The sequence below is a fragment of the Vulpes vulpes genome, chromosome 12 (assembly GCF_048418805.1).
Source record: "Vulpes vulpes isolate BD-2025 chromosome 12, VulVul3, whole genome shotgun sequence".
Classification (NCBI taxonomy): domain Eukaryota; kingdom Metazoa; phylum Chordata; class Mammalia; order Carnivora; family Canidae; genus Vulpes; species Vulpes vulpes.
The window spans coordinates 67,724,834-67,745,944 of NC_132791.1; the positions used below are offsets into that span (position 1 = coordinate 67,724,834).

The following is a 21,111-nucleotide window of genomic DNA, read 5'->3' on the forward strand; positions in this document are numbered from 1 at the left end:
TAATTCTGTAGCCGCTTTCTCAAGCCACATCACCCTTGACATGAATTCATTTTACCCCCACCCTTTCCCCCTCAATCTTTTTTTCCACTCTCTCATATCTTTTGCACAAACACACACACAATGACAAAGTTTTCTGACAGCTTAATGGAACCTTCAAGGGCTACAGGGACCAGGTTAGGCATGATCTTATTAACTGAACATCTGGAGTACTTAAAAATTAGCTCTTTAATTGGTTCAGCCGCACAGTGTTCATCTAAAATTTGTTTTGACCTAACAATAAAATTGTAAAGATTCGATTTGTATTTTGGATCATGTGTAATAGTGGAAAAGTAATAGCTTTATCTCAAAACTTTCTTTCTGATAGCTTTATTTCCTGGAGTTTAAAAAAAAAAAAAAACCACCTTGTTATAAGGTTCAATCTGTAAACCTTACTGTTCCTTGGACAAAGTAGCCTAGAAAAGGCCAAAGAGTGGAACTGGGAAATTTCCTGAGGACAGCTTCTCTTTTCTTGACATTATACGTGAGCACGGCCTTGAAAGCTGTTAAGTGTTGCTCAGAATACATAATTCATGTCCTTACCATAAAGAGCAAGGGGAAGGAAAAGCTGCATTCACGTGCCAGTCTCAAGAAGCTATAGGCCATGCGAGCAATAGGCGAAGTCCTGTGAAGTGGAGGGGCTGTGCTGCAGGCCTGAAAGGATCTGCACAAACCGCATCAAGTGTACATCTCCCAGCCCCTTCAATCACAGAAAAGCCCTGAAGTAAACCAGTAAAAAGTAGATGGCTATACTCAAATATATCAAGTGCACAGTAGACAGGATCTTAATCGGTGTCAGAAAGCTAATTATGGACCGTGTGAAGGTTTGTCATCTTTAATTAATATTTCGTAAGCTCTTGTAAGCATATAGCCTGGGAACTATATTCGTAAAGAGATTCATTTCTAATGGGATAATAGGAATTTCCCACTCCAATTACTTTTAAATTTCATAATTTTGAAAAGGATGCATCCTTTTTAAATATGTTTCTACAATTACATTTCTTCACTGAAGGCAGAGGCAGTCATGAACTGTACAGAAATAATGGAAGTTCAGTGTAGTCACCACTGACAATGCTTTATTAGGAGGGAAAACGGTGTCAAGAAATTTACAGGGCAGCAACCTGCATTATGCCTAACCTTTTGGACATATAAAGCTTGTCATTTCCAGTCCTACAGCCTCTTGTTATTCATAAATAATAGATAACACTGGGCACAATCATCTGACATTTGTTAAGGCAATAAATATACCCTAAGTGCTGATGGGTCTCGCACTGCATGATTTAAAAGCACACAGCAGAAATTCAATGTAACTTAAAATGTCTTATATAATTCTATGGATTTGCAGATTCAGTTCCACTCAGCAGATCTGTAAGCACTAAGCCCTGTTCGGTACACTGTTGTGCGAGGTATTTTTATTATGATAGAGCAGGACGTTGATTTGGGAAATGAACTCCAGTCCTTCCTTCCGATGCAGATATAAAAGAATATAAAAGATATAAAAGATATATCTTTTAGATATAAAAGAATCTCGCAGAGTTTCTTATTCTCTTGTCTGATCAAACAGGAGGAGGAGGAGGAGGAGGAGGAGGAGGAGGTGGAAAGATGCCCTGACCCACCATCAAATGTTGCTTGATGGCCGTGCATTATTTGAGTGGAGTCCATTTCGAAGTGACGTTGACATAACGTGCAGGCCTCTACAGGAGGTTGCTCTAGTTAGCATGAGCCCCCAAGAGACTTTGCTTCTTCTGTCCCTGGGACCCAGTCCTGACAGGGCTGACCCAATCTAGGACCTCTCTGGGCTCTGTAGTACCAACCACTACCTGAAGGCCCCTGTGACCGGGATGGGGAGCATCAGAAACTCCCTCTCCACCGCCCCATGTCTTCATGCTGGGGCAAATAAAGAGACCACAGGCATTTTTCCAACAGCTTTTGGCTCTAGCAAATTGGGCTGATTCTGTTACAGCAGGGCCACTGTGTTTCAGGCCATATGTCAAAGCTTCTGTCAGGTACCAAGGGAAAGTGTCAGGGATTTGTTTGTCTTTCCAATAAAATCACATTAATTTTGTATTCTTTGTCAGAATATGGTAACTGCACTAAAGAACTGTGATACCTGAGACCCACTAAATACTCTTACTTTGAACATCAAGGAAGGTTTATTTATATATATTAGAAATCCCTTTGAAAGTCTGGCTATGCACTGCCTCGATGGTACCTGAGGCTGGACTTTAAAGCTGAACATTTGTTTTCTGGCATGTCATTCATGTCATGTAGGACAGTGTTTCTCAAGTTTTAGTGAAAATAAGAATCATCTGGAGGACTTGTTAAACCACAGATTTCTGAACCTCAACTCCAGAGATCCTGATTCAGAAAGTCTGGGTGGGACCCAAGGATTTATATTCCTAACAAGTTCCAGGTGATGCTGATGCTGAGCAGCAATGAGTTAAGACACAGACTTGCTTCCTCATATTTGTTTTCTCTGCTTTGTGGAGGAAAAAAAAATCAAAGCACTGCAAATAATTCAAAGAATCACCTGAATTTCACAATATTAGTGAAATTTTAGTGGGAATCCACTTCCGTATTTTGTAGCTTTGATGTCTTGTGAGAGCAAAGCAAGAAGATGGAACTAGGAAGTTGGAAAACAGAAGCACTTTGCCTGGTTTCAGAAACTGCTTAGATTCTGGGTTTCCAGTCTTATCAGAAAGAAAACCTCAAAAAGAAGGGAAATAAACCACACAAATTCTGCAAAAATTTTGCCCATCTGAAATTATCATTACCTTTTCAAAGACAGTGACAGTCCTAACAAATGCAACCACAGACCAACATTTCAGGGAATGGCTTTGAAAAATGATCTTATGATGCCCAAGCTAGACCTCCATCCATGCAGTGGGGCCGCACTCCCATAGGCAGTGCCAAGTGGAAAACCTCAGAAATCTGAGGGCTCCCCCTGGCACAAGGGAAAATTAAGCTGCTTTCCCTCTGAAAAATGTGAAAGAGAATGAATTTCATGCTCGCTCTCCCTTTTCGGCCTGTGATGGCATCCTGACAACAACAACAACAAAAATGCATCAATTTCAAAGGTGACAGAACTGGAAGTGGCTTCACCCACAGACAACCACAGTAAGCACATGAGTTTTAAAATAGCTTCTGAACTGAGGATATTAAACAGCCAGGAAGCTGTCTCTACTTTGGCAAGGTCAGTCATTAACTTGATACATCTTGGGGACCATGGTTCCTCCCAGCACCTAATCTTCAACTTGCCAGGAAAAAACGGAAAATAAAAGGAAAAGGAAAGTTTGAGTTATATACTCTGAGCCCATTTCCATGGCTGCTGGTGTTTCAGTTTATTCTTAAACCATCTGGTTTGCATTATGCCCTAAAACAAGAGAAGGCTCTTTCCTGCCGAGATAACCACAGAGAGTTCCCACTACTCTTTCAGGATGGTCATCTCCATTGGGTGGGGCATGGCTCTGAGGACAAATTGTCTCCAGTTAGGGTTTTTCCCCCCTATTTGTTTTCTTCTCTCTTAATAGGGATTACAGCCGGCCTTGTGTGGTTAGCAGCCACGATGCCTGGCCCATGATTAGTTCATTCATTCATACTGCCTTGCAGGACTGTGAGCCTGGCATTTTGTTGCAATAAGATTTTCAAACAAGAAAAATTGGGTTGTTAGATTCCATTCACCCAAGTTGTTATGAGGATTTCAAGGAAATTGCAGGCTTGTCTTACTATGAAGGAAAATCAAGAGTTTATTTTTAGGGGATCCTACTCCAGGGCTTTTCTTGGTGTTTTGCCATCTTTGTTAGCTCTCAGACCCAACACGAAACCCGCTCTGGCTCGGCCGTGAAGGAAATGTCCATCCTCCTTTTTGCCTTTGCATATTTCTCTAAAGGACACAGAGAGGCTTTGTTGTCTTTGTGGTCACCGGGTCCGCTTTACACAGATGCCTATTAATCACTTCACTATGGAGACAGACACATCCATCATATCACAGCAGCTCCAAAACAGGCAGTCCAGTGAGCAAGGGTGAGAGGGAAAAGTGCGTGCTTAACCATTTCGAGGTCCTGGCTGCCAGGGCCTCATGTACTTAGCAAGGTAACTGGGCGGGCATGGGTTGGGTAGGGGTCTTCCTTGGCATTTTAACAGATGCAGTTGATTTTATGTGTTTTCACTGGTCTCGTATCATGCTTTGATAGGACAGCCATCTCCCAGCTATTTCTGCAGGATGCAGGGATTAAGTATAGGTGAAAAAAAAGTTTTGATTTTAAAAACAATTACAGTAAATTTAGATGGACTAGCTGTACTTCTGATGCAAAGGTGTTGACTCTCTGAAGCCAGTTGTTTGTCAGTAGTGCATTCAACATCAAGCAGAATAAGCTGAAAGTCCGCTTTCTCAGGCAAGCGACCCTTCAAATTGCAGGTAAATTAACCAAGAACTTTCCTTCCGAAATTGACATGTCTTCTAAATATCTTTTTTAGCCATTCAAGGCTTTCCATAGCCTGTTTCTAAATGGTGTTTAGCTCTTGCTCTTATTTTTCCTCTACAAGTACGCAGGCATTCCCTCTCTACTTATTTTTTTTTTCTTCCTCTCTACTTATTAAACAGATATATCCTGAGCACCTTCATGCCTGGGAATTTAGGGGTACATCTCTCTGCTAAAACAATCTAGGTGAGAAAAAAACATCAAGTAACGTAAGAGTAATGATTTTAGGAGAGAGAAGTGCAGACCTCTAGGGCACGCATAGAAGAGCTAACCTGGTCAGAGGAAGTTGGAAAAGGCTTCCTGAACGTCTAAGCTAAGGCCAAAAAAAGAGAGTCAGAAGAATGGGGGGGTGGGGGTTAGCAGGGATATTCCAGGCACAGTGAGCAGCCTATGTGAATGCCCAGAAGCAGGGGAGTGTACGGCCAAGTGGCTGGTACCTAGAGCCTGAGAGACTAGACGGGAGTTAGACCATTCACTGTTAAGAACACAGTTTTCTCGTCCTTTCCCTCCGGGCACCGGTTCTTACTGCCCTCTGCTTCAGCTGACAGCCTTCAAAGCCTTAGGGCTTGGCGCAAATGCCACCTCCCAGGCTCAAGTAGAAGCAGTGTATCTCCTGAGGCTTCCCCACTCTGGACGTGGTTCACATGCACGCGCGGGCCTTCGCCCCTGGTGGTGGCAGGCTGTGTGCCTCCTCCACCTTCGTCTCTCCAACACCTGGCCCAGTGCTTTGGTCTGCACTCGGTAGGTGTTTGTGGAAGGCACCCACAAAGGCTGGAGCGGAAACCCTGTCCTACCACGACGGTGAGAGTGAAGGCACCGAGAACATCACAACCCAACCCTGAGTTAGGAGATCGTGTCCGAGGTATGCTGTCCCAGAGCCCGACTGACGCTGGGCTTCCCTTGCAGGTCTCGGCAGCTGTAGGGAATCCAAGAGCAGGGCCACCAGAAGCCATTTTTCTCTAAATAAAGAATTTTATGTCCGAGGTATCAAAATGTCTTCACATGGTCATCATAGGAAAATTCACAACTGTGTTGGACTTTTTCTTGCTTTACAGTTTGGAACGATTCTTATTTTAATTACATTCTGCAAGACCTGGAGGGTGGGGCTTCAGCCTCCAAAGAGCTTCAAACTGTCCCTCTGAGACCTCCCTCTAGCATCCCTTCAGCATCTGAAACTCTCTGGGGGGAGTAAAGATTCTATTCTTTCTCAGTTCTGCCAATTTAAGGCATGATTTCAGAGAAATATCTAAGCCATTGTGTGCCTTGCTTCCTGCAATAAGAAGGTGGAAAGAATAACCATTTAGCACCTCATGACTGGTGAGAAATAGCTGGTGGTTAATGAATCAATGCAAAGGATGTTTCAGATACTGTTTTCATTATAATGCCCCATTTTCAACCGGTGAGAACAGAAGACAGAAGACCCCGGGTCGTTAGAGGAAGTCATTTCAGTGCCCCAGGGTAGAGAAGCCAACTCTTACCTACCCTCTATGGGGGGGTGTTGGGGGGAAACCTGGAGAGGGAGTACACCACCCTACAAAAGCCCCTCCACCTTCTCCAAGGTCTCCATGCAGCATCTGAGGCAAGGACGTTCAACAAGCACCCTTTGCAGAGTTGAAAGTGTTTTGAATTATTCAATTCCACTGAACTACCAAGATGTTACAAATAACCCACCTATGCTCATCATCTCTTTTGGAATTATCCCAGAATGAACTTTTCATTTTTAAAATAGTTTCTCTTACTATTATTTTGAACGTATACGGAGTACCTTTATAGATTTCTTTTGTCTATTGGATGTTCGTATGATTATACTCTGTTCTGTGGAGGGAGATATAATTTGGTTCTGTACCTTCAGGTTATGGTCACTGCAAAATGACCCACCAAGTTTAGAGGCCATTTAAAAGTGTCTCTACAACGTACTGCAAATCCATTTATCCGATAATCATTTATTAAGTGCCCAACTAAGAGCTCTGGTGATGGTGAGAGTTATAAATCCATATAAAATATGGTCCAGGCACTGGTTCTTATTGCTCTCTGCTTCAGTTGACATCCTTCAAAGAGCCGAATGCAGGATTATCTTCACTAGGAGTCTAACTATAACCGCTGTGTTTTGCTCAACATTTCCTGCTTTTGTTGTTTTACTTATTTCAAAATGCAGGACATATAGGCAGTCCTGAGACAGAGGTACATGTTCCCTTATGTTGCCTCAGCATATCCCTTCAACATTTGGACAGCACAAGGTTTGGAGCCGGGAAGAACAGGTCTATCCCCCTCCTCCAAGAGACTCACAGTAAATGGAATCCCATGGAGTAGCTTTGACTATTAATCTTAAGCTTTCAGTGAGCTACTAACCCACCACTTCTCTTTCGAGGCTTCTTTTGACCTATAGATTTGTCCAGCAAACTAAAGCATTTAAGTTCTTTCTTATTTGTTCTGTATTTGCTTCTGGCAAGAACCCAGTAAGGCATTAAGTGTATTAACCCCACATTGCAAATAAGGAATAACTGAGGCCCAAAGATGATAAGTCACTTGCCAAAAGGTCACCCAGCAGTAAGTGGGAGCCTAAGACCCCAGGCCTTTGGAGATCTCTGGCGCTGCTTGCACCATCACCCACACCCCACCCTCTCTGACAAGACCATTGTGTTCAGTCCTTCACAGTGACCAATGTCACAAAGTGGATTTAATCACTTCCATGAATGGCCCTTCACCCTTTTCAGAAATATAAGCAGAAAGCTTTAGATTTGGAAGGTGTTTTCCAAAAGCCACTTGTAACTTCTTATCTTCTTCAACTGCACTTTCAACTTAATCTCTGATCTGTTTCTGACTCTGTACAAGGGATTTCTGAATTTGCACAAGCAGATGAGAGAAGCCACCTGCTTCGTGGTAGGTATCTCAAAACTGAAGAGATGCAGGCTTTTAAGAGCACTATTTACATAACAAAATGAGATGGGAGGGGCTGTCTGAGACACCATTTTTCCATACCCTCCTTGATTTGTTAACAACCCAAAAACCTGAGCTCAAATGTCATCTTCTAAAAAAGTTTTACCCATTGAAAGAGCAAGTGGTCTCCATGAGATTAAGATAGTCAGAGACCTTAAGACAAGAAAGGATAGCTAAAGGTAAAGAAGCAATGGACAAACTTGACATTTTTTGCAGTTTTTCCCAATTAAACAATGAAGGAAACAAATGGACCTCTTTAGCCTTAATCTTTCCCTGTTCTTCTTAAGCTGAGAGGCCAATTTAAATTATAAAATACCAAAGTCAATTGTAGAAAACTACCATTATAAGGATACATTTATTGGGAAGACACAGCGCCCCCGACCCCATTCCGTGCAAATAGGGCTGCCAGGAGATGATCCATGAAATGCCCACTGCTATGAAAACTTTACCTCGTAACCCCCCACCCACCTGCACTGGGGAGGTCTACCCTGTGGTCAGATTCCATGGAGATTGCCAAGTCAATGTGGGAAGTTCAACTCCTTTTATTCACAGGTGTACATTTTTATGCCATTGTACGTAGGTGGTTAAAAATGTTCAATCCAACCCCAAACCATCAAAACTGAAAGAAAATCGGTTGCTATTTTAGCATCATGGCAAGGAGATGCAAATTTAAGGGAGAAATTTTCATTAGCACGGTTCCTTGGTGACTAGGTATTAAAACATATTTGAATGCGAGACCCCTCGCCGTTTGGGAAGCTCCACGCTGTACAAGGTGTGAGTTATAGCAGAATTTCCTGCTGTTTTTTAGTCCATTTCTACCCCTCAAAAGTTCATGAATATAAATCTGGAAATATTCGAGAAGTGTCACATTTGGAAATGATTCAGGGTCTTGCCATCTTACACATTCTTTCCCTGGAGGTGAACTGCCTGCCCTGCCCTTCATTACCAAGAGCATTTGTTTAATCACAGAATCTTTGTTTCTCAAGAGGTATTTGCTGCTTCTATTTATTCCCCCTAAAGTCACAATCCTTTGTCACAAGACAATCATTTCCACAGCAACCAACTGTGATGTCACAACTGAGGGGAGGAGGAATGTTTAGAAAGAAGAGAGGATGTTCTCTTCCACAAGCAAAGGTTTCTGAGTTCTAAAACGACTGCTTCCCTAATCAAAATATTTTAACGGAAAGACCCCATGATCAAGCTGCATTTCTTTGAGGTCTCAGCTGTGACATACGAAGCATTTAAGAAGTTGAGGGGCTGCATGTTGTGGCTTAGGAAGGGGTAGAGATTTTTATTTAATTTCATTCTAATTCTGTGCCAGTGATATCTGCCAGTAAAATACATTAAACATATTCCAGAAAGAGTTGATTTAGCAGATGAAAAATGTGTCTCCTGAGACCAGAGAAGGTACATTTTCTGTCTTACTATCATTTCCATAATAGGAACAATGTTTACATTTCCTCAGCCCATGCAGTGCCTCTAATGTATTCATGTTCTTTCACTCTCCAGAGGCAGGAATTGAGGTATTTGAGATTTTATTTTTTAGCTACCGCATCAGGCACTTAAGATCTGACAATCGTGATGTGTATTCTCACTTGGTATTAAAAAATAAAATCCTCAGTGTTTGCATTTGATTAGAGTCTCTCAGCTTGGAGGCTGATTAAGCAGGAACAGGGAAAGCAACTTTCTTCAGAAACACAGCATCTTGGTTAATGTAGTGTAAGATTACTGACGGGTGTAGTCACATAATTTTTATTAAATTGATGAGATTAGCTCTGCTGAAGAATCTCACCGTGACAGCAAACTCTAGCCATCATAATGGGTCCTGACACGTCTCAAACCCACGACAAGGCCCCAAATGGTTCTTCTTTCTCTAAATAGTCTTTCAGTTCAAGCAAGGGAAGAGCTTCATTCAAATACTCAGCATATTTACCTGAAATTGAGTGTGCATGGGGTTTGGGGTGGTGTGGTGGTTTGTTTGTTTGTTTGTTTGTTGTTTGTTTGAAGGATGATACAAAATCAGCCTAAACATTTATGATGTGAGCTTTAGCTGTTTTCTTTCACTGTAAATGACACAAGCTGTCTTTCCTCCAGTTGCCTGAAATGCAAACATAGCTTTTCTCCAGATAGAGGCCACAGTGCCCACAAAGAAGTCGTCAGAAAAGACCCTGGAAGCCTGGAGCGTTGTGCCATTTGTTCATTTACCGGACATAAAACTGTTGCCTCTCCCGCCCCCCCCCACACACACCCCCACCCCAGACTCAAAGTATCTCCACACTCTGAATTTTATGAGGGGAAGATTGAGAAAAGATGAAGGAGAGGGGGAGGAGGGAATAAATTTTGGAAATGAGAAACTGTCATATTCCATAGACTGAAGCAAAGTCGAAAGAGCATGTGCTTGAGAGAGTGGGGGGTGGGGTGGGAGGGGGGAGAAGCACTTTTCCAGAACACAAAGGCGGCCACAAACCAAGGCTGCTTACATACTACCCGGGGGGGGGGGGGGGCTTGGGAAGGATTAATTAGCTGATGTTTGGCAAGCTGCGCCCCAAAACAGGTTAGGCGGAGGTGCTGTTGTCACTCACTGCTGTTGTTAATGAACGGGGCGAACGCCAAGCAAAAATGAGCCTCACCGTGTGCTTTCGGTTCTTGACACCGTATGCGATGTCTGTTGCAGGAGTGATTCGGGAAAGTTACCTCAAAGGCCACGACCAGCTCGTCCCCGTCACCCTCCTGGCCATTGCGGTCATCCTGGCTTTTGTCATGGGGGCCGTCTTCTCCGGCATCATCGTCTACTGCGTCTGCGACCACAGGCGCAAGGACGTGTCCGCGGTGCAGCGCAAGGAGAAGGAGCTCAGCCACTCGCGCCGGGGCTCCATGAGCAGCGTCACCAAGCTCAGCGGCCTCTTCGGGGACACCCAGTCCAAGGACCCGAAGCCGGAGGCCATCCTCACGCCGCTCATGCACAACGGCAAGCTCGCCGCGCCCGGCAGCACGGCCAAGATGCTCATCAAGGCGGATCAGCACCACTTGGACCTGGCGGCCCTGCCCACCCCCGAGTCCACCCCGACGCTGCAGCAGAAGCGGAAGCCCAGCCGCGGCAGCCGCGAGTGGGAGAGGAACCAGAACCTCATCAATGCCTGCACCAAGGACATGCCCCCCATGGGCTCCCCTGTGATCCCCACGGACCTGCCCCTGCGGGCCTCCCCCAGCCACATCCCCAGCGTGGTGGTGCTGCCCATCGCGCAGCAGGGCTACCAGCACGAGTACGTGGACCAGCCCAAGATGAGCGAGGTGGCCCAGATGGCGCTGGAGGACCAGGCGGCCACCCTGGAGTACAAGACCATCAAGGAGCATCTCAGCAGCAAGAGCCCCAACCACGGGGTGAACCTGGTGGAGAACCTGGACAGCCTGCCCCCCAAGGTCCCGCAGCGGGAGGCCTCCCTGGGCCCGCCGGGCGCCTCGCTGTCCCAGAACGGCCTGGGCAAGCGGCTGGAGATGCACCACTCCTCCTCCTACGGCCTCGACTACAAGAGGAGCTACCCCACGAACTCGCTCACGAGAGGCCACCAGGCCACCACGCTCAAAAGAAACAATACTAACTGCTCCAATTCCTCCCACCTGTCCAGGAACCAGAGCTTTGGCCGGGGAGACAACCCGCCGCCCGCCCCGCAGAGGGTGGACTCGATCCAGGTGCACGGCGCGCCGCCGGCGGCCCAGGCGGTGACTGTCGCGCGCCAGCCCAGCCTCAACGCCTACAACTCGCTGACGAGGTCGGGGCTGAAGCGCACGCCCTCGCTAAAGCCGGACGTTCCCCCCAAGCCCTCCTTTGCCCCCCTTTCCACCTCCCTGAAGCCCAATGACGCGTGCACATAATGCCAGGGGACGGGTCAGGTGTCCACGCGGCGGGAGCGGCCGGGCGCGCCCAGCCGGGGGCCCTGGGCTGCCCGAGCCCCCACGGAGGGCGCAGCGGGGAGGCGCCGGCCCGGGCCGGGCCCCCACGCGGGACTCCCCTCCATCCGCAGGCTCCGCTCTCCCTCACTCTGCGCGACAGGTCGGACTCACGAGAGACTTCAGCGATCATCACAGACACGAGCCAAAAGCACACCCCCCCCCCCAGCCACCCGCGCGCGCACACACACACACACACACACACACACGCGCGCGCGCGCGCGAACAGTGACCGCGACCTTCTGTCCGCGACTGTGCGGGGCGCAGCCCACCAGGGCGGGAGCCCCCCCTGCACACCACAAATACACTTTTACGAATCATGAAACGCAAAAAGACAAAAATAGAAATAAAAAAGAATTCATTGATGATTCTAACTCAGACTTTAACAATGGCAGAAGTTTACTATGCGCAGATACTGTGAAACGCCCAGCAGTGTTACAGCTTTTCTGTCCTTAGCAGACGATGCCGCGTTGGGCAACCAGGTCATAGGGTTCTGCTCCTCTCTTTTAATGAAATAACGTGACCCTTAACGCAAGTAACTCTTTATTTATTGTTCACCCTTTTTTCCTTAAGGAAAGGACTCTTCCACATGCCATCCTACCGACGGCTCTTCAGAAAGCCCCTTGAAGGTTAAACTATTTAACGTGAGATCCATTAACTGGAATAATTGAGTTTATTTTTACAATAAATTCACTGAGTAAATAAGCTGGAGCTGGAATTCTGAGCTTTGTGTTTGGACTGTCTGATCTCTGGCTAGAGGAAAAAGTTGCGAGGGGAATGAATATTTATTGAAGCCAACCAGTTAATTTGCTGGTCGGGTCTCTGGCCTATAACATGCAAAAAATTAATTAGCTTAAAAGTCCTTCCAGATCCTAACTTCTTAAAGCAACCGGGAGAGGAACTTTTAGAATGACACATCCCGCGGCCCATTGCTGCCAACGTGGCTTTGTCAGTGGTTCCTACTTTCTGTGAAGGCACCAGCTTGTGAAACCCATCTCATTTCACCTTGCATGTGAGACCGCAAACAAAATCCACTAAAGGTGTGAACTAATTAATATGCTGGCTGCTACCTTGCATAAATTAATGGTTTGCTCACACGGGTTTTTCGTGGGGTTACATCTGTGAATAGCCTCTTTTCCACATGTAAATTTGTGCCTTACACCCTGAGTTGTGTACACTTGTAAACTGTCGTTATGATAAACTTTCCCCCGCCTTTTGAAATAAATGCAGATATTTATTTGACCCTCCCTCCCCCCACCCCCACTCCAGCCCTCTGGAAGATTCTTAGCGTCTAGCAGATGGAAGAAGAATGCAGTGGCGGTGGTGGTTAGAAGCCTGCCCCCTGGGAGAGCTAGGCAGCAGCACACCCTCCAATTCACACTTCCTTCTACTCGTGCCAACTCCAGCCACCCCTTGGCCATGCCACCAAGCATGGACACCAGTGTTGAGGGTGGCAGTACCCCTTCTCCCTCCGGCTCTCCCTGCTTCCCGGTGTTCTCAGATCATTTCAACATGGTGATAGCCTCACTGGCCAGCAGAGAAGGGACTAACGTCCCAGCCCTCCTTTCTGCCGTGTCCACTGGCGGGAGAGCACGCTGTCTGCGGTTGCCAGACACCTGGAGGGTGTCTCCAGGCCAGGGGCTCGGCACGCACGAGCACTGCACACAAAGACATGACGTGGAAGTAGATACAGGCAGGCTGGTCCCTGCTGTGATGGATGAGTAACTCCAAGTACAAAGCCAACCACAATGGATGCTGCAAAAAACGTTGACTGGGGCAGAAGATTTGTAATTTCTCAAAAAAATTCTTCATCCTTTTGTTATTATTGTTTGTAAGGGGGCGGGTGGGGCGTGTTTTTTTCTCCCCCGGTTGGTTCTCATTAGCTCAAGCACACAGAAGGGACTATTGTTTACTCTATCATGAACAAAGGACTGTCAACATACTGTAAACAGTGAGCATTGTTTGGGGTTGTTGTGTTTTTTAACAGTTAAACAGTATATTTGGTGGCCTCTTTGTCTCTTTTTATTTCCAGTTTGATCTTCTGAGTTTAATCTTGTCTTTAAAAAAAAAAAAACCTTTCAAAGAAAGACTATTTGGAACAATTTTGAGTTTGTTAGTGAAAAAGTGGTCTTCCATAATCAGAGTGAGACCAGGTGTGTCGCGAGGACAGACTGGTAGCTTTGTGTTCCTGCAAACCTCCCGCGCAGTTTTGCTGTCGTTTGGGGTAGGTTTTTGTTGTTTTGTGTCCTTATGCTTTTATTCTGTTTTGTGAGCAGAATCAATGTTCACATCCTGTGAACTCTGTACCCTGAAACCAACCATAAAGTCTCTTCTAGAAACTGAGATCATTGTTTTTCCCTTCTCCCCGAATGAAGCTTGACCCCCAAGAGTATTGACCGGCAGCACCCACACTCTTGTCCCATGGGTGGGCATCATTGCCTCAGCTGTGTTACCGAGACCTGTGTCAAAACTTCCAGCCCGCGTCACCACCGCCCCTCAACCCATCACTTTTGGTGTTCTTCCTGAAATGCCCACATGTATTGAGCTGGTCTTTTGCATTTAAGTGTTTTTTTTTTCCTTTTTTCTTTTCCCCACTGTGTGTGGGGGGAGGGTCCATAAACCTGAGTGTGCCTTTGCTTTCCACCCTTGCTAGACACTGGTAGATGCAACAAACTCAGATTTATATTTGTTGTAAAGTTGTAAAAATATTGTGATGTCACCAATTTTCCTTCCATCTCCACATCCCCTAACATCTGATTCATGACGTAATGTATGTTGTAAAACAGGAAAAAAAAAAAAAGAAAAGAAAAAAAGGGAAAAAAAAAGACAAAAAAAAAAGGCAAGGAAAAGGCTCTTTATTACTTAAAAGTAATAAAACAAGACTGTTCTACATTATCCTTTGTGTCCTGAATGTTTTTATTTATCTCTTAAGTTTTCCCTTTTGAACCCCATCATTTGGGGTTGGAGCCTACTCTTTCCCCATCTTCAGAGCATAAATAACAGGGGATTAGACCCATTTGTTTGCAGTACTCACACCCTGCTCAGCCCACCCCTACCCCCACCCAAATTATGGATGCATTTTCTCCCTCCACCCAGCCCTGAGCAGAGGTTGTAGCAGAAGCCACCGGTAATTAAAAGGCAGAGCACGCATTGACTCCCTCTATTCATTTTATGCATTTTCTTTTTATGGGCTTGTTCATCATCAAACATTTATGGTAGGCTTGATAGTTTAAGAGATCAAGGCTAGGATTTTAGTATGTAGGGTCCACTAAAAATAGATCCAGCACAGATGTGACTTCAGCCTTTTTACATATTAATAAGATGGAGGGTGCTGGATTTTACTCCTTGTTAGCATTTCTTTCTTATAACCCAGAAGACACGGTGGGAGGTATATTGGGATGCAGCCCTGGATTTTTATTTTGTAGAATAGCATCGCAAGATGTCTAGATAAGGTTTACCCCCCTGGAGTATTTTTTTAAACAGTTATTTAAATAAGCCCTCAGCTACATTATTTTACTTGTGACCTTCTGAAATCAATTTTTTTTTTAAGCGTTTTCAGCAGTTCACATGTGGGAAGCTATGGGTTGGGCCTCGGTCAACACCTATAGTGATCCAGTTACCTTTGGGTATTTCCAATTACATTTGTGAATCCCACCCAGAGGGCCTGGCATGGTGGCGCAAAGTTGACTAGAATAAAGTTCCTGGTTCCTCGTTTATAAGAAAAGATGGACGGGCTCTCTGTGATTGCCACTGGGAGTTAGAAGCAAAGTGGCCAAGAGTTTGGGGGCACAAAGCTACATTTGGGCTGGTATTTTTTCTTTTTTAAAGATTTATTTATTGGAAAGCCTGGATGGCTCAGTGCTTGAGCATCTGCCTTCGGTTCAGGGCATGATCCTGGGGTAGGGATTGAGCCCCGCATTGGGCTCCTAACGGGGAGCCTGCTTCTCCATCTGCCTGTGTCTCTGACTCTCTCTCTGTCATGAATAAATAAATAAAATCTTTAAAAAAATAAAGATTTTTTAAAAATTAAATAAAGATTTATTTATTTGAGAGAGCAAGCACATGCATGGGTGGGGGAGGGGCAGAAGACAAGAGAGAGAGGGAGAGAGAGAGAGAGAGAATCCTCAAGTGGACTCCACGCTGAGCACAGAGACCAAAATGTGGCTCAATCCTAGGACCCTGAGATTATGACCTGAGCCCAAATCAAGAGTTGGACACTGAACTGAGTGAGCCGCCCAGGAGCCCCTGAGCTGGTTCTTTAGAGAATGAGTTCTCTGAACAGCTTTACCAGGCACAAGGATGTCTTGGGCAAAGTTGTCAGGTGCACTGTGCCTGGAAGACAAAAGGTTTATCGGGCCTTGAGCAGGGTCTATGAGAGAACCGCTGGAAAGAAGGCTGGGAATGGGGAGACGAAGAGGAACCTGCTTACCGTGTGCTAGGATTTTAGCTGATGGGCACAGAGCACCTTTGGAGTAGATGAAGCAGTAGACACATGTGTTTGTGCTTTAGAAGGCTACCTGGCAGCGATGTGGAAAATGGACGGGTCCAGAGAAAGGCCAGCAGGCAATGTGCCAAACGGCATACCAAGTAGGTAGGAACCCACAAGCAAAAACTCCACGTCTTATTTCAGATTCTTTAGGAAACAGAACCGAATCAGCTCTGTGACCATCCTCCCTTCTGCCAAACCGAAGATCTTCCTCCTCCTTATGCGACTGACAGGTTTGCCTGTGCAGCTCTAGCCAAATGCAATCCAGAAAGAATGGTCTGATTTTCATTTTTTAAAAATGGGGAAGCTAAGATCCATTGAATGAAAGGATTTGCCCACAATTCCAAAGCTGATGGTAAAGCAGCTCTTCCAAGAACAAATTCATTGCCTCTCACCCCCACTCATTTACAACATGAGAGCAAGACTAGCCAGGAAGATGGGACACTCCTCCGTGCAGACAGCATCTCATCTCACTCGGGGAGTCCTTCCTCTGGGGGAAAGCCCTGAGTACATGCCTCCCCCTTCCCTTGTGGGGCATCCCAAAGGCTTTCATCTGGGCTGAGTCAAGGGGGCGGGCTGGAGCCCGAATCTCACTGGTTGGAAGCCAGACAATCCTTGCAGTGTAACCCGATTCCTGTTATGGTAGCTTTTGCTGCAGTCAGCTTTGTTCTGGTCTGGTGATGAGGTGACAAGGAGCTGAACAGGTGCAGCCTGCATTTTAGCTACCCCCCCCCCTCCATGCCTTCGCTCAGACTCACAATGTGCCTCAGATAACCCAGCTTTTTAACTGTTGTGATGGCTTGCGTGCTTGCTTGAACCCTTGTTGCAGGGTCAGCGGTCTCTGTAGGGTGTTTTGAGACTGCTGGCTAAGTCTCTAAGTCACTATGGAGTGACTGTCCCAATACAGCCAACAGCCTAGGTGTTCTATGGGGCCGTCGATGGCATCGTAGACCTGCCAGCTTTCCTTAAATGCCGTGTCCGGTAAAAACACAAACAGGTCTCATTGTTCAGCCTTATCATTTGGCAGAAGCCACACCAAGTGCCTCTGAACTACACACCTACTGCATTTGAACTGCCCAGGGCAAAAGTTCTTTCAAAAAAAAAAAGTCATTCAGCCAGTCCCGTAGAAGTATCTAGAAGGTACCTACAATTTCAAGCACTGGTATGTTTTTGCTTGAGGGACAGGGGTGACAGGGATTTAAAAGAACGCCTTTGTACCAAAATAACACGATTAAGAGCATAATCCTGGTCCTGGCTGAGCACTGTGACAGCTGGGTGCATGCACTTAGTAACCAAGAAACCTGCATCTCACGCTTGTCTTAAAACCAGGTGGTGACGTGTCTCTCGCACAGGATTGGGAAAGAAGGGCTCACATTTATTGATTGGGACTGCCAGACAGATGGGGATCTTCAATATTCCATTTAGAGTATTGTGTATCCTTGGCTCTAACCCCCCGGGATGCCGGGAGGTGGGAGGCCGTTGACCTCCACAGAGCGTTGGGCTGCACTGATGTGCATTAAATGTGCCTGGGCAGAAAAATGTGCAGATGGCCCTCTAGCAAATGGAAATGAAATTTGAGCAAATCAAGAGAGGCAGCTGAGTAGGGGAGAGCTCCCCAGCCCCCTTCCGCAAATACATCCACAAACACACACACACACACACACACACATGCACACAAATGGTATCAAGAGGCTGTCTCCTCTTGGTCTAAGACACAAAATGTCACAGAGGTCAGAATCTGTGTCCTTTTTTTTTTTTAATTTATTCATGAAAAACACAGAGAGGCAGAGACATAGGCAGAGGGGGAAGCAAGCTCCTCATAGGGAGTCCAATGTGAGACTCGATCCCTGAACCGGGATCATGCCCTGACTCAAAGGCAGATGCTCAGCTGCTGAGCCACCCACGTGTCCCCAGAATCTTGTGTCTGCTGAAGGTGGACCCTGTGGAAGTTCTTTTGCCCCTTTTCCAGGTAAAATGTACACCTCCTGGTCGAAAATGAACAGTCATAAAACTATAGCCTCAGTAATACAAGCCAAGACATAGCAGAGGAGCCCGGACACAGGTCCCTTTCAGCCCCGTTGACAATGACTCAGGTGGCCGGCAACTTTCTTATTCTTGTAATCACTTTCACATAGAAAACTCTCTTGAGAATCATTACCATCATCCCAGATCAAGTCATTGGTCCTGCTAATGGGCTGTAATAATGGTCCAAATAAGTGGATGCTAATGAAGGGGAAAAATAGGTAACCATGAAATCAGAAGCATTTTTCATTGATGATTTTCAGAAAAAAAAAAAAAAAAAAAAACAGAAGAAGGTGACATTGGACACGATACCAAACGCCAGGAAACCAACATAAAAGAACCTCAGGCAGGATTCCCAGGGAGTTCCTCAGATGGGACAGATGTTTAAAATCTGTGTGAGAGCCCAATGCTGTCTTTTCTCCTGTTCATCATGACAAGTGACCTCACCATGTTATGGGGTTCATAAGGACATGAGCCGATCATGGTGTAGATACTGAACATTTTGCACGCATAGTGCAAAAGCATGAATTTCAGCAGTAGGGCTAAGGTTTATATCAAAGAAATTAAAAGTGGAATGGTACCACCCAAGAGAGGCGGGGCTTCCAACGGTCAGCAACAAAGATAACTTATCTCCATGGCATTTTACAGTTTGCAGACCTAATCTTATCTGTGATATGGCTTGATCATCACAACAGCTTCATGGGGAGGGGCAGCCCATGTATGATCATCCTTATCTCATTTATTTAAAGATTTTATTTATTTATTCATGAGAGACACACAGAGAGAGGCAGAGGCACAGGCAAGGGAGAAGCAGGCTCCCTGCAGGGAGCCCAATGCGGGACTCGATCCCAGGACCCTGGGATCACGAGCTGAGCTAAAGGCAGACATTCAACCACTGAGCCACCCAGGTGCCCTCATCCTCATTTTACAGAGATTGGGATTTGGAGAGAAGGAATCCATTGGATCACTGATCAACGTGAGAAGGTAGCACTGTTTCAAAAGCCTGTGTGTTGATGTTATCCCCCTCAGCCCTCTTGGGAACACCTCAGGTTACACAAGTGCTCTGCTTCACCACAGGGGAAAAGCCTCCCACAGCACTTCCCAGGAGAGATAATTACAACAATATAAAGACCCCAAAATAAAGGCTAGGCACATGCATTCTATTTTAAGGACATTGTGCTCTAAGATTTTTCCATCATTAAAGAGCACATCTCTTCCTTCCTGCATCTGCAAAGTCCTGATGCCAGCAGTGTTATTAGGAACTGTCAACAAAGCAAGAAAAGGGAGAACAAAGCCAAATTCAGTGGCCTCCCTCCTTGAGACGCACCCTGCCACTTCTGGGGCAGTGACACAGACCCACAGTGAAAGAAAAAAGGGGGATGAAAGGCCAGCTTCTATACCTTCTTCATCCAACTTGAGCCACACACATCACAAGAGAAATTTGAGAAACTTAAGAGAAAGCAGGGTTAATTGGGAATGGAGAAGAGATGCCCTACACCTAGAAGGGTAAAGAGTTTGCTCACCCTTCCCTTCACAGAAGACTGGGGTAAAGGAGTATGAAAGGAAGAGGTAAGGAAGACATACCACTGTTGTCTTTTCATGTTGGCACCATTGGCCACTTTAGCAACTCATGGGTACCAACTCAACACTGTGACCTCCTCTCTAATGTCATTGGTGGGATGATATGGCTGAGAGCTAGAAAAATCACCCAGAAGGAGAGAGAAGGTAGAGATTGCCTCGACCTCGGTACCTATCTCCCTCGTCCATATCGCTGCACTCTGGCCTTCCTGGAATCAATGAGCTACTTGGCCTATGTGTGTTCGGTGCAGAAGGGGCAGGGCCATCTTCTCTGCAACAGGGTGCCTGGCCTCCCTCTTGCCCTGGGGACAGCATGGCCCAGCCAGTCACCACGCAGAACTATTCTACTGCATGCGGAAGAAACCAGCATCTTCCATTAGCTGCCATGATGGGTCACCTCACGTAGATGCCACACAGAGGAGGAGGAAAAGAGCCGTGCTTCTCAGAGTGCCACAGTTCCCTTTCTGTTTGGTTGCTTGGTTGGTTGCTGTTGTTTGTCTGCTTCTTTGCCCCTTAAAGCCCTGTTCCCACAGAGACTTATCCCGGTACAGAGAAATGCTTTTGGTAAAGACGAAGGCTTGGTTGCCACCAACTTTGGTAACTCTGTCATCAAATACATACGTGATTCCAACGGCTGCACGGTGTTACTTATTCAATTATGTCCTCAGTAAAGGGAGCAACCTTTCGAAACACCTGATTTTCCCTGATCTAAAGGGTGCCAGTCAACAACCGAATGACTCTGAAAAGGAAGTCTCCTGTTGCAAAGCATGCATTCCAGGACAACAGCAGATGCTAAAGTTCTTCTGCAAACCTGCCTTCTCCATTCCCGGGGAAAGGACACGTTTTTTGTGTGTGGGCAACAGAATTATCTATTGAAGTGTGACATAGGCATTGGCTGATTTAAGTTCTTATTGTGTTTAATTTTATTTAAGAACCAAGATTTCTCCCCCTCTGTTGCCAGGGTGAAGAGGAGACCTGTGATCACATTTCTTGCTTTGGGAGAAAAGATAATGTGTTAGACTTCTATGTATGAATAGAAATAGGTAAATAGTCATATTTCCTTCTGACTTTGTAATTTAAACAGTGTAAGTCAGTAGGGAAGGGCTGTAATTGGATCCAACGTAAGTGAGGTGAAAATTACTAGGTGTTGGAGCATCTGCATCTCGTTTTAATTAGGTGCCTATAATAGCAAGATCAAAAACTTTTCCTTGTCACTCAATCTGTTGAGCTTTCTAATCGAGAAACCAAAGGGCTTGTTTTGTCCTCAGGAAAGAGTGACCCAGAAAGATCCTCTCTAATTACTTGGCCAGAGCAGCAGACAGGCCTGGGCCCAGGGAAGAAGTGGGCTCAGTGGGGATGGTGTCATGAGGGTGACGTACCCCAAGACCAGCCCCCACAAAGGCCAGCTCCCAGAGGCTCCGGGGAACCGGCATCTCAAATCTGGCGAGTTTCTGCTTCTCGCAAGACAAAGTAGCTCAGAAAGCAGCACACACAGTGGGAGTCTGTGGGCCTGGCTTCCAGGCCGAGCTGGCCTCTGCGTTTGCGGGGCGGTCTTTCAAACTCTCCACGTTTCGTTTGCTCCATCTGCAAAATCGATTTAAGTCACAGCTGCCCTGCCTACCT

The 21,111-nt window shown here is 46.0% G+C and overlaps 1 protein-coding gene across 3 annotated transcripts in view; it reads left to right on the forward strand.

Annotated features, from left to right (window-relative positions):
* Window positions 1-11,756, forward strand: part of SEMA6A (semaphorin 6A) — a 124,146-nt gene extending 112,390 nt beyond the window's left edge. For 2 of the 3 annotated variants that reach the window (XM_026015431.2, XM_026015432.2), the window contains one exon: window positions 10,129-11,756. In XM_026015431.2, the coding sequence (XP_025871216.1) occupies window positions 10,129-11,327 (1,199 nt within the window). In that variant the 3' untranslated portion in view covers window positions 11,328-11,756. The remainder of the gene's footprint in view (window positions 1-10,128) is intronic. The other variant, XM_026015430.2, reaches the window with a different exon arrangement.
* The last annotated feature ends 9,355 nt before the right edge of the window (window positions 11,757-21,111 follow it).